This window comes from Vidua macroura, chromosome 3 (assembly GCF_024509145.1).
Source record: "Vidua macroura isolate BioBank_ID:100142 chromosome 3, ASM2450914v1, whole genome shotgun sequence".
NCBI classification, from domain to species: domain Eukaryota; kingdom Metazoa; phylum Chordata; class Aves; order Passeriformes; family Viduidae; genus Vidua; species Vidua macroura.
The window spans coordinates 483,569-496,600 of record NC_071573.1 but is presented as its reverse complement, the minus strand read 5'-3'; the positions used below and the strand labels follow the sequence as shown (position 1 = coordinate 496,600).

The 13,032-nt window shown below is 49.9% G+C and overlaps 1 protein-coding gene across 1 annotated transcript; it reads right to left on the bottom strand.

Moving 5' to 3' along the window:
- Positions 1 to 693: 693 nt before the first annotated feature.
- On the bottom strand, positions 694 to 12,233 carry DSTN (destrin, actin depolymerizing factor). Its single transcript, XM_053973877.1, has 4 exons — positions 12,125 to 12,233; positions 3,434 to 3,741; positions 3,126 to 3,202; positions 694 to 2,042 (listed from the first exon to the last, which is right to left on the bottom strand). Exons 1-4 carry the CDS (start codon positions 12,125 to 12,127, stop codon positions 1,933 to 1,935), a joined length of 498 nt encoding a protein of 165 aa, XP_053829852.1. The 5' UTR covers positions 12,128 to 12,233; the 3' UTR covers positions 694 to 1,932.
- Between the last annotated feature and the right edge of the window lie 799 nt (positions 12,234 to 13,032).

Here is a 13,032-nt window from a genome sequence, read left to right as displayed (position 1 = left end):
TCCCTTTGCATCAGAAACCTTGTGCTCCCAGCCCTGTGACCCGCGGGTGCCAAGCCAGAGCGGCCAGTCAATGCCTGTCTTTAATGAAGGGCTTCAACCACCCAGCCTGGCCAGAGAGGGCACATGCCCCGTTAGCTAATGGCCCATTATCGCCCTGGCCCCCAGACACAGCAGCACAGCGCTGGCACTGCTCTGCCAGGAGCAGACACTGCAGCTTTCTGTCCCTGCACAGCTGGGAACAGCTCAGGGAGGAAGGGCCATCCTGTGGCTGCCTGGGCTCCACGGGCCTGGCCAGAGAAAGCCCCCTCAGTCCCCGCGGGGAAAGCAGCGCAGAACAACCATGGCTGGGCTCCTGCTGCTCAGACTGCAAACAGGGACACGGCTCCCAGGACGGGCCCCAGCCCATGGGAATTTGGGCCCAAAGCCCAAAGGCACAGAGAGGTGCTGTTTGGGAGCTGCAGCCTGCAGGGGATGCAGAGCCGAAAGGGAACACACTGCAGAGACAAACCTGCTTTCCCCCCAGATCTCTCCAGCTTCACCTTGCAGCCTGTTTCCCCCACTCCTGCTCCCCAGATCAGAGCAGGGCAGTCGCTGCAGAAGGCACAGCAGCTCCCAAGTGCTTACCCAGATCCAGCAGTGCCAGCCCCCTGCACGAGGGCTGATCCCGAGGCTGGAGAGCAATCAGTCACTGACCCAGGGGAGGGAAAGCCCATTTATTTAGGCTGTTCAAATTTGGCACGCACAGAACATATCACAGTAATGCACTGGAGGCTAAGGGTTTTGGTTTTTTTTTTTCTTTTTCTCTACAGACATACAAGAAAACTCTATGCAACTCCCATGTACACATTACACAAAGGAAACAGCTTTAATCAACCACTGATGAAACATGGAAGCTTTTAAGATCTCTGTAGCTGGCACAGGAATGTTTTCTACCCCCCATACAAAAGGCATTTCAGGTCAAACTTTCTAGTAGGTGATATTTCCATGCATTTCTACAGAATTAAAGAAGCTAACAGACAAAAAGCCCAGATCAAGCCATATTAGTCAGGCTGATTGGTTCTACTAAGTTAAATCAATAGTAATTATGGACAAATGGACCAAGTGACCAAAGACTGGGGCTGAAAATACCATTTTTTAAGTTGTGGTTCCTTTTCATTTTACTGCTCATAACTGGAGAGCTCTGATATACGAACCTGCATTTATAAAAGCCTCAGAAGCATCTGATCCACTAGTCAGTGTATATTAGAGAAAGGTACTTCTAAATTAAACTGTGTCAACAGAAAAAGCAATTTCTATAGAATCACTCAGGAGGAAAGAGACCTCAAGACACTTCATAACAAGAAAATTGAACCTACAGAACAAGTGAACCTTTAAATATTATTACTGTACTGTGAGTTTACGAGAGTGGATTAGGACTACTTCTCCAGAAAAAAGTGTGTCTGTTTTAAGTCTAGCTTCATAATTAGGCTTTTTTAGTACAGCTCTGCAACTGAGAATTTAACCCAGTTTTGGTGCTAACAGGTTGCTTTAGCTGAAGTTAAACTACAGGTTTTAAGTTTTGTCTTAAATGGTTACAGGGGAAAGTTTTTGAATTTCGCTTGATACTATTTAGAAAAGCAAGAACAGGAACCAGATCGTTCTCACCTCTCCACCTTTCATGATACACTGTTCAAATTTTTGGAGACCTTTAGTGTTAATCCATTGGGGACAGTACTGGGCTGGACAACCAATGCAAATATTAATACACCAAGATAAATCCTTAATTTGATTTATTTAGGGTCATTTGTACATACAAGCTACATCTCCAAAATCTACTTTATTCTACAAGACAGCTTCCCTACTGTTAGTGAAACCCTTGCCTAGAATGTTTGCTTTATATAACTGATCTATTAAAACATGGAATGCTTGTAGAGTTGTGGCACTGTATGACATCTACACGGGACTTCCTTCAAAAGCTACGACTAGGGAGCCTCCTAGCTTCTCAGCAATGCAAGCTCGGTTCAGGTCCTCTGGCCCATTTGCTTGGCATTCATGCTTTATGCCTAAAAAAAGAGGCAAAACACTCAATAATGCAGTATTTCAACATGCTGGTAAGCAATCAAAGAAACATACCTGGTAGTAATATTAGAAGAAGCAATGCAGTCACTCAAGCAGACAAGTCCTGCCTTAGCTTAGGGAATTTGACGGTTTTTCCCTGACACATCCCAGGGGACATCTGGCTGCACACCAAATGTCACTGAAGGGACATGAAGGGAGAAATTTGTCACTAGCTCAGTGCTCAGGCTGTTGGCCTTTCACGGCAGGCTCTTAGGGCAAATCCCTCATTTCTTGTGCTGCCCTGGATACAGCAGGGGAGGGAGCTCCAGGCAAGCACACAGAGGGCTCACTCAGCTCCCGCTGCCTCTGCAGAGGTGGCTGACAGCATCACACTGCAAACCCGACAGGCAGAGACTGAGCTGGGCTACACAACCAACAGTGCTTTATTTTCCTTTTTAAGGCTGGGGAGCCCAACCCATGTCTGCCTTATATGGTGAAGAGCAGAATTTCCTCGGGATTTCTTTTTCTCTATTTCCACATGTGCAGCACACAACATATTCCCATGGCCATTCCATCCTGTGAAGGCTGGCACTGCTGCACAAAGATCCTGTCAGTCTTGCACAGGGCAAGATTTTGGCCCAGGGCAGCCTGAGAAGCTGAAGAGTGCTACCTGGCTATCAGCCAGACTGACTTACTACAGCATAGTAAGTTTATGAGACTGCATTTGAACAGACACAGGGATGGAAGTGCTCTGCCACTGAGGCAGCCCTGCACAAAATCCAGTGTGGTGATATAAATCTTAGGGTTTCTAGCCTGTATGGTGCAGATGTGCTGCTCCGTATTGTCCATCACACATTGCAAAACCTGCTCTTGTCCTGAGCACTGTCCTAGTGCCTCTGAAATTTTGTCAGATAATGTAAATTTGTGCCAAAGCTCATTTTAGCTCTGTCACATGACACTTCACTTCTCACTAGTATCTCAAAACAACAACAACAACGACAAAAAAAACCCCAAAACTTAAACTAATTAAGCCTTGCTGTGTACTCCCAGAACACAGCAGAGTTAGGAGCATTAGATGCATTACATACCTTGAAACTTCTTTTTGATTGCATCCTTGGAGCTTGCGTAGATCATCTTACTTTTGAGAGGTGCTTGTTCTGGTGCCCTAGTGGGAGACATCACAGAGAGCGAAATTAGTGACACTGAACATCCACCCCAGACAGAAGCAGTATCCTACCCACCACGGACAAGTGGAACATCTCATGGCTCCATCATCAGGCTGCCCAGCTCGCTTTAAGCCTGCCATTTTTCCAGCCTGGGCAACACAAAGGCTGAGACCTCACCCACAGAGCCTGGACTGCATGCTAGGAATGAGAGCGTTGGGAAGGTGGCTTACCACAAGAAAAACATCAGCTCTTCTTTTTTGGATTCCTTGGTCTCAAAGCTTGCATCATACAAGGCATAGCGGCAATCCTTCTCAGGAAGCATCTGCACAAAGTGCTTGAAAGGGTCGGTGACTGTCACTCCGACATCTCCCACCAGAATCTCTTTGCCTTCCTCCACAATAATGCACTTTTTGTCTGGACTGAGGCAGAAGATGACAGCCTTCTTCCTCTTCTTGATTTCCTCGGGCGTGGAGCACTTCCGCACTTTCATGTCGTAGAAGATACGGCACACCTCATCGGCCACTTGTACTCCGGAGGCCTGCAAAGACCACAAACACCTTCAGGCCTTCCACCCCTAATTTTCCCAGCTACATTATGGCACTGCCTTAAATCCAAGGCTAGAAGACAATAGGTTCTTGCAACAGTCACTTGTGGCATGAGAGTCTCGTCAGAAAAGGCTGCAGCCCCCCTTTTCCAAAGCCAAGTGAAGAATCTGGAGTCTCCCTGCTGCCCGCAGCCGGCTGCCAAGCCAAAAACTAGTCCAAAGAAGGCACAATCCCACTTACACCACAACATTGTTTTGGGGGAGTTTTACAGGCACGCCAACCCCTTGTTCTCTGAGATTCAGTTGCGGCAGATCCTTTGGCTTTACAGCAGCTTAATTTTCTTCCCCGTTTCAGGCTGGCTGGACAAGCCCACAAGGATCTTCTGTTCAAAGTTTCCCAGCCATTTCCAGCAGGCTTGCTAGCAGCTTTAGGAACAGAGGTAAAGCTGGCCAAATTCCAGACTTGTCACATGGACTTAGTTTAGAGATCAAGGGAAATGTAGTGGGGTACTGGGATTGCAGTGGTAGTTTTTAGCTGAACAAGCCAACTTTGGGAAGCTGCTCCAAATTCAGTATTTCAAACAGAGAATTTGCAAGTCTTAACAGTTAAAGTCTCTTCTTCTCAGCACCTACTCCAGCAGTTTTTAAAGCAAGCTCAACCCTTCTCAACCTTTCTCCCCCACCTTGGAGTCAGCTGGGAAATTGTAGTGAGTGGTATCGTATTCCCCTGTGTAAGCTGGAACAAGAGGTGCACATGCAGCATTATCAATCTGATGTAAAGGCAGCTGCACAGTATACAGAGACAAGACCTAGCAAGAATGACAAAAGGCTGAACTGCATTTTCAGTCTGATCCTTTTCTGGGAATGAGACAGAAAAAAAAAAAAGTGGGAAGTAGAAGCATTTACATATGAGTTTTGTTCTTAGACTGCACCAAGTTGGAGAGTTTAAAAGCAGCTGTGCAAGAGTGAATACTGCAAATGTGGGAAGCCAGCAGGCACTGCTGGAAGGACATCATGGCCAGAGCAGTAAAGACCAAATTGAAGCCTGTCCAGCACTGAACAACTCTATCTGTTCAAAATGCTACACACAGTATAAACAATGAGATTCCTTTAGAATCCTGCTTCCTCCCTCACTGCTGTTTTGTCTTACAAATTCAAATGACATTACTCATATCCATCTATCAGAAGGAAAACTGCTTTACTCCCTCTGTGTAAACCACGACACGTCACTGCTATGAGCACAGTCAGCAGCACCAAGTCAGGTACAGCAGCAGGTGAAATACACAACTCAAAAAGGCTAAAGGCTCTTCGTAATTTTTTTAAACTTATCTTCAGCCCCAAAATGTGAGCTCAAGGGATTTCTTTTGCATTTTGAAGGAACAGCAGAGTTCAGCTGCAAAACCAGGGGGACAGAGGTGCAGGGGACCTGCTCAGTGCTCAGGCTGTCCTTGAGAGATGGTTATGGAATGGACACCTCCTTTAATGTGTGGGGGTTTTTTAAAGTCTTGATTAGTGCCTACCACAGAGGACTTCAGATAAGCCCAGATTCTCCTCTTTCTACCAATATCCCTCCTCCTGTAACTCTGAGTGGCTGGTATAGCCAGCTAACCCAGTGAGGAGAGGTGGCACAGCTGGCAGAATCTATTACCATGGAGTTTGGTATCTAGAGCTCCCAAGCGCTGGCCACGGAAAACCAGGACAATCTCATACATCAGCAATCTGAGACAGCTTTTCTTTAGGGTGGAGAGCAGTGCTTTCTCAGGGTTTACCTAAATACAAGGGGACCTCCCTCAAGTTTTACAATGCATGATCAGTCTGTAAGTGGTAAGCTATGCAGAATTGCTTACACTGACTTTGGGACAGGAGAACAGCAATTCAGTCACCATGCCTCAGCTGTGTGGCAGGCAGCCATCCTTCTGTGTATCACCAATAAGGTGAGGAAAGTACATGGAGAAAGCCTATTCCAGGATAAACTCAAGCTACAGTGCAAACATGGGCTCAAAGTGACTCATTCCAGTGTCACCTCCTCCATACAGACACTGTACTTTGTCAGAGTGTGACTGAGAGCTAATGAGGAATAAAGGTCTTTCTCCTCCTGTCCCAGTGTTTGGTGTGGGCAAGAACCCTTTTGGGAAGATTCTAAATAACACAAAGTTAACCTAATAAAGCAAACAGTGCAGGAACTACAGCTATTTCATCATTCACTAAGGACAAATCCACAGTGAATTCAAGAGAAGCCTCTTTCTCCCCGAGGTTTATTTTCTAACTAATGGTACCTAAGTAGCTGGCAATGGGTGGCAAGACTCGAGTTTTAGTCACAAAGCCCTCGAGGTTCTTAGAAAATGCACAGAAAGTCTGAACTGGCATGGAAATGAGGCTATTTATAATGAAAAAGCAGTACACGTCACCTACCTCCACCTTTGTAAATTCTTGAGCATTGCTCAAACACACAAGTAATTCCCTTGCACCAAGTCACGTTAACTTTGAAAGCACAGGTTAATGCTCAGCTTAGAGCCAGAAGCAGCAGCAACAGAGCTGCAGGTTGATGCAAACTGTGCATTTGCTTGTGGTACTACACAGCCAGAAACATGTCTCCAAGTCAGGAGACAAGTTGTTTCTTTAAAAAGAATCTGAGCACTGCTGGCAAGTCAGTTCAGATTCCAAAAATGTTGAAAGTATTTAGTCTGGAAACTCAAAATTCACTGTAAAACTTCAGCTGATAAGCAGCTGAAGGGACAATACTGACAACTGGATTTTTTAGCTTTCCAAAGCAAAAGGCTGTTAGTAGCTGGTGCTACTCCTTTTCACAGCTGCTGTACAACCCCTGGATTCATCACACAAGCTGACATTAGCAGCCATTGTGTTGCCAGGGACAATGCAGATTTGTTCCATCTGAGAACACCCTATAGCTGTGTTACAGTATGGGCTGAGATGAGACACTGCAACAAACCAATTCCCTCCGAAAACTGCAGGGCTCCCTCTTCAACCCTGGGCCTGTACCAGCCACAAATGGCTTCACAAACATACTTAAAAAGGAAAAAACTCAAACCCCAGGCAGCTTTTGTTTTAAGGTAGCAGCAACCACTCTGTGTAGAACAGCAATAGGATGACTGCTAAGAGCACTGGAACAAGGAGAAATTCCAGACTCTAAATATGTGTCCTCAAGCGACATTTTAACCTTGTCCCTGCTGCCTTGTCCAGAAGAAGAGCTGGTGAGAAGCCTCCACCCTCCCAGTAATGACAGAGTAAACACTTGTTAAGTCTGGATTTTCCCTCTTTGGCCTCTTACAGCACTGCTCAGGAGTCAACACAGCACATTGGTTATTATTTTGTGCATTGTGGCTTGAACACTGTAGAGCTCCAGCAGCCAGCCTGGTCCTGTTCCTTTCCAGGATGGAAGCAGTTATCCAGCTCTGGACTGGGACACGGGGGTTGCTTCAGTGAGCAGCACATACTGCAGGCACTTGTGGGATTTGTGACTATCAGCCAGCTGGTGACATTTCACTGTAGGGGACAGACCCTTAATTGCAACAAGACAGCAGCAAGCAGGCAAGCCACCTAATTACCAGATGGGAAAATGATGCCAGGACAGCACACTCAGGGAGACATTCAGGAAAGAAGAGACAGAAGAAGTTTCTCTGAGGCAATCAGCACAAGTGAGTTGTCCCCCAGCACGTCCATGCAGCTGCTGCAGACACAGCACACGCTGGGGGCTGAGCCCCTCACTCCTTAGCCCGTGGCACTTGTGGCAGTGTCCCCCTGGAGCTCAGCCAGCCTGCTGCAGGCACCTGAGGCAGGGACTGCCTTCACTGCCTTGTCAGCAGGACTGCAGGAACACAGCGGCTCCTGCTCACAGAGCCTCGCTCCTGCCTCGAGTGCAAAGCTCTGCACAAGCCTTGGGAGAGCACAATGCCCTCCCTCCACTGGGCAGCCCAAAGAGGGAGCCTTCTGTCCAGCTGCAGGAACCAGACCCAGCTGCCTCCACTAAGAGCTCCCAATATTTAGCCTCCATTGCCAAGTAGCCAAACTGAAATTTAATCTAAATTGGGGAAGACTGAAGAATAATCCAAAGCTTTCTCAAGAAAATCCCCACATACAGAAAAGCCATTCCAGGAGTGAGACATGCCAGACACCTGATAAACTGGAGTTGTAGTGAGCCTGCACTAAAACACAACTTTGACACAATGAAATTCAGCTTCTCTTTTGTTAGGAAGTGAATACTGTGAAGACCAGTATTTCTTGAATACTTAAAATATTTCACCTAAGAAGAGTCTTCATCTTCCTCAACTCTAAGACAGCTAAGACCTTAAACTAATGACTTAGTTTGTCTCAAGACAAGTTTGAAGGACTAAATTTAAGTCTTGATAATTTCAGGCTGTTGGTTTTCCCTCCTGTGATTAGAGACCAAGAACTCTCCATAGTGGTGCCTGGGCAAGCATTATCTCCAGAGACATTCCAAGATGCAGTTCTTGACTTGTTTTATCTGGGAACCACGCACAAACATTGTACACATCAAGGTGAACTATCCACAGCTACTTAAGTGGAAACATTTGCTTCTTGGAAAAGCATCATCAATTTTTTCCAGAATCTGACACCAAGAATGTATTAAAGCACACCTTGTTTAACTGCAAGGGCAGATTTGAGAACGCTGTGCTCCCATGTTTGCTGGTCACATTACTGGCATGTATTTGGTTCTTGGTTTCTTCAGCAAACCCTGTTTCCCCATGCCTGGCTTCCCCTCCCTCCTATCTACCTCTGAAATTCCCTGCCACTGCCAGAGCTGCCTGTGGAGCCATGTGGCATTTCCCTCTGACTCACTAATGTGTCACAGTACATCTCTGCAATAAATACTTTTTCAATTAAACCTATTTCCACCCAGTTGGTCTGGGACAGCACCCTTCAGGGACAGAGCTGTCCCCTGCACGGCCACACACTGGAATGTCCTGGGCCATCACCAGCAACTTGAGGGGAAAACTAAGCCAAGGTAGTTGTGGGAGCACTTAGCAGAAAGGGAGGGTAACAGCCTGGCTGAAAGAGTTTTGCAAATCGGGCCTCTGGAAAGGTGTCACCTAAGGCCGACAAGCCAACTGAGAGTGTGTGTGGTCAAAAAACCATAGAGATATTAAATACTGCTTGGTGAGCACTCAAGAAAACACATCTGATGTTAACACCCCCACTTTACTGAGCAGGAAAGGCAGCAATGCAAGGAGGAAATGCAAGGAGTAGCTACTTTAACTTCATCCCAGAGACCAGCAACAGTGTGGGAACACCAGTGACTTCAGGAGTCTGGAAAAGCCCACATTCCCTGCTTACCTACGGCTGGACAGAGACACCTCCATTTGCAGGGGACAGCCTGTACATCTGAAAGGCCAAGGTTTCAACTTGGACCTGAAGGCTGACAGGAAACAGAACTAACAGCCTTTTACTGCTGTTGTATAAGAGGCCATTATTTGCACACCATAAACCAGCAAGAAGTATAGAGACATCTGCATATCAGTTGTAGAAAGATCTTGCCAGCTAGACTCAAGTTTGTATTTTGCATTATTTGGTCTCTTTTGGCAGGGGGAAAGTGTGAGGGAGAGAATCAAAACTCTATTCAGCTTTTATTTTTTCCCCCCAACAAGAAGAAAGGTTATCGACAAGACAAGGAGAGATGAGGAGGAAAGCAATTGTTAAAAAAAAAAAAAGAAAAAAAAAAAAGAAGAAAAAACACTATGATTTGAATTCCTGAAGGTCATTTCTTCAGCTTTTAGCCAAAGAGGAAATTATCTCCTTCTCTGAGCCACCATGAAGTTCACTCCCAATTTAATTATCAAGGTAGGCAGAACAAGCAATACCCACAAAAGGCAATCCCAGCAACAGTACTGAAAAACAGGAACTGCAGTGGCCACTAGTAGCAGGGCAGAAGTTTTGAGCAGCACCCATTCCTGTGTTGAAATGTAAGTTTTTAAGGTAATACAGGTGGAAGCTGCTGTGTAACAGGACTCTTGCAGAAAATCAAACCTTTTCAGAAACACATTCAGCACACAAATCAGCTGTTATGAGTCTAAATGCCTATAAGAGTTTTCTTGTGGCCCTCCAGGCACTTATAGGAACCTAAAACTTAAATGTCACCCTCAAAATCAGGCTCTGAAGGCCAGCTCTGGGCATCCCTGATACTGGTTATTGAGGGATCCTCCTGTCCCGAGGAAACTGCTGTGCATACTGAACAGCCAGGTGAGGAAAAGGCTGAGAAGAGCCTCACAAGCAAGTCCTGGTTGTATTCAGGCTCTCTCACATGGGATTGCTTAGGTCAGCCATCGTGCCCAGCAGGAACCTCTTGATAGTGATTCTGCCAAGGGAGTAGGAACATGCCAGACATCAACAGCACCAATTGTCATGAGGCTGTTATCTTGTATACGAGGCATATGTACCTTGTAATTACACAGATCTGGGAACAGCACTGACTAACAACCAAGAAAAATCATTTGCACGGTACTCCAAAGACCTTGGACTCATTTAATCCAGCAGCAAAGAAACTGAACATTGTGGCAAGACACAAAAGCTGAAAATCCAAGCTCTTTTGATACCAAAGGATGCCCTCCTGCTGGCACTACTGTACTTTGCCAGAAGGCCTCCACTCTGCCTAAAACCAAGTTCATTTGCAGCCTCTCAGAAAAGCCAACCTAAACGCTGTTGCAAAAAGGAGATCACTCTGAGAAATAGTAGTTTTGACTGACTTGGGAATTCCCTGGTTCCAAAGCAGGATGAAGCCTGACATGCTGAGTAGTCACACTTAACTAGGTTTGCATACTGCAGAGGTGGTAGCTGGCTTGTTGAGACAAGCCTCTTTCCAACAAGAGCTGCGAGTCTCATCAGACTTTTTAGCAGCTTCATCTGCAACTCTCATCAGCTCTGCTCCACGCTGCAGACCAGCCATAGATGCTCCAGCTTGGGTGTTGGAGAAAGCAGGGACATTAGTAGTACATCCTGTCTGCCACCCCTACGGACCAAAATTTATTTCCCGGATATACCACACGTTCAATGAACTGGTAAATACCAAGGGAAGGCCTCAATATTTAACACCTCTAATACAGGTACATAACCCAGGCAGGTGCGTGTTGCTGGACAAGTGCTTGTGCATGACTCAAGCAAAAACAGGGCAGCAGTTAAAACTGCATGAGCTAATAATTGAGGCAAATTTGCCAACCTCTGTCTCCCGATTTAAACAGAGATGCAAACTCTGAGCATGGGCAAAGCAAACAGAATGAGCCACCATGAAATTGAACACGCGTTTGGTCTGTTCTGCCCCACTTATGCAAGGAGAGCCCTAACACTTTTTTTTTTTTTTTTTTTTGAAAGCCACGAAACACAAGCAAATCAGTGCGGATGCTCAATACTTTTTTGTTTCTTTGCTTCCAGCGTTATGCCTTGGATGAATGTTTTCAGCACTGTGCGGAGAAGAAAAACAGAAAAAAAACCTCAAGTCCTTGCAGCAACTACCTCAAAATTTCAGCTTCCTCGAGCGGCCGCTGCGACACCCTGTTTTTTTACAACCAGCGATTCCCCTCCGCGGGTTCCGCTTCCCCCTTTTGTCCGCCGCCAGCGCTGCGGGCTCCGGCCGGGCCCGGCGGCGGGGGGCCCTGGGGGGGCCCGCGCTGGCCCCGCTGCCCGCGGAGCCGCCGCCGCTTGCTAGGCCAGGCCCGAACCCCCGGGCCGTGGGAAGATGGCTCCCGCCGGGACCCAGGCGGCGTCCGCGCTTCCTCCCGAGCAGGGCAGCCCCCGGCCTCGGGGGAAGGGCGGGCTCGCACCAACACCGCCCGGTGCCTTCCTGCGAGGCTGCGACCCCCGCCCGGCCAGCCCCTGGCGGGGAGCGGCGGGGCCGCCTCCCGTCCCCTCCGGGCCGCGCCCCGCAGTGCGGGGAGGCGCCGCGAACAGCTCCCCCCCCCCCCCACGGCCCTTTCCCGCCGCGCCCTCCTCACCAACCCCCCCTCCCAGGGCCGAATGGACGCGCCCGCCCCCAGCGCCTGTGTGCGACGCGGAGCGTACCACTACCTTACGGCGGGGGGGAGGAAAAGGAGGGAGGACAGTTCCATCGCTTCAAGGCGGGGTGGGAGTAACCTTCCGTCGCCTCATGGCGGGATGGGGGCGGGGGGGAAGGGAGGAGAACGGATCCGCCGCGTCAAGTTCAAAGGCGAACGGGAAGGACCGGGAGAAAGGGAAGGAGAAGGAAAAGGGGGCACGATATTGCCAGGCACAGCGGCGCCGCCAGCCAGAGAGCCGGCCGGGATGCGGCGGGCGGTACCGCCGCCCGCCTCCCCCCTTTTTCCCCCAGGGATGAAGGCGGAGGCGGGCGACGGAGAAGCCCAAGGCCCCTCCGGCGGCGCGCGGTGCCTACCATGGCGTCGGCGGGGCGCGGCGGGCGGGCGGCGGGGCGCGGTGCGGCGGCGGCGGCTCCCTCGGCTGTCTGGGCGCGGCGCGGGCTCCGGCGGCAGGAAGAGAAGCTGCGAGGGCGCGAGCCGGGCGGAAGCGCTGCCGACGTCACGGCCGCCGTGCCCGGAGGAGGAGGAAGCGGTTGCTATGGCGGGAGCCCCGCGTGGCGACGCCCCAGCCCCGCGCGCACGCGCGAGCGGGGCGGGAACCCGTCGCCATGCGGGGCCCGCTCCCCTGCCGAGTTAACCAATCACAGGGAGAGTCCGGCTGATTGACGTGCCGGCCGGCCAATGGCGCGCGCGCTCAGCCGGGCGGGCGGGGTTAGCTGCCCCAAGGTGCGCCGGTGGGTGCGGGGAAGCTCCTGAGGGCAGAGCTGGGGCGCTCGGGGAGCCGGGAGGGCGGGCGGGCGCGGCGGGCACGAGCAGGGCTCGGGCTGCTGGGAGCGCGGCTGGAAGGGACTGGGGCGGCCGTGAGGGGAGCGGGGAGCGGCCGGCCGTGGCTCTGGGGCGGGCGCGGAGCCTGCGGGAGCGGCGAGGGGCGGGCAGCCGGGCGGAAGTGTGGGAGTTTTTCTTTTTTTTTCTTTTTTTTTTTTTTTTCCCTTCCTGCGAGGGTTTTTCACTACCTACTTTGGTGCGATCTCGGGCAGGCGGTGCTGATTGGCTCGGCTGCTGCGGCAGGGCCCGGCGCTTCCCGCGGGCAGCCGCGGATCCCGGCTCCCGGCGCTGCTTCACCCGGCGGCCGCAACAACCAGCGGCTTGTCCTGGGAACAAAGGCGGCCCTGAGAAAGCGCTGCTGCCGAGGCCGGGGCGCTCCGACCATCTGCTCCTCGGTGTTCATGGCAGTCCTGCTCGCCCTGACGAAAATACTCGTTCC

Coding starts and splice junctions, on each gene's coding strand:
- DSTN (XM_053973877.1), bottom strand. Junction 3,203..3,433: donor GAGCTGATGTTTTTCTTGTG/GTAAGCCACCTT, acceptor GTCTCCCACTAG/GGCACCAGAACAAGCACCTC. Junction 2,043..3,125: donor AATCAAAAAGAAGTTTCAAG/GTATGTAATGCA, acceptor CTCTTTTTTTAG/GCATAAAGCATGAATGCCAA.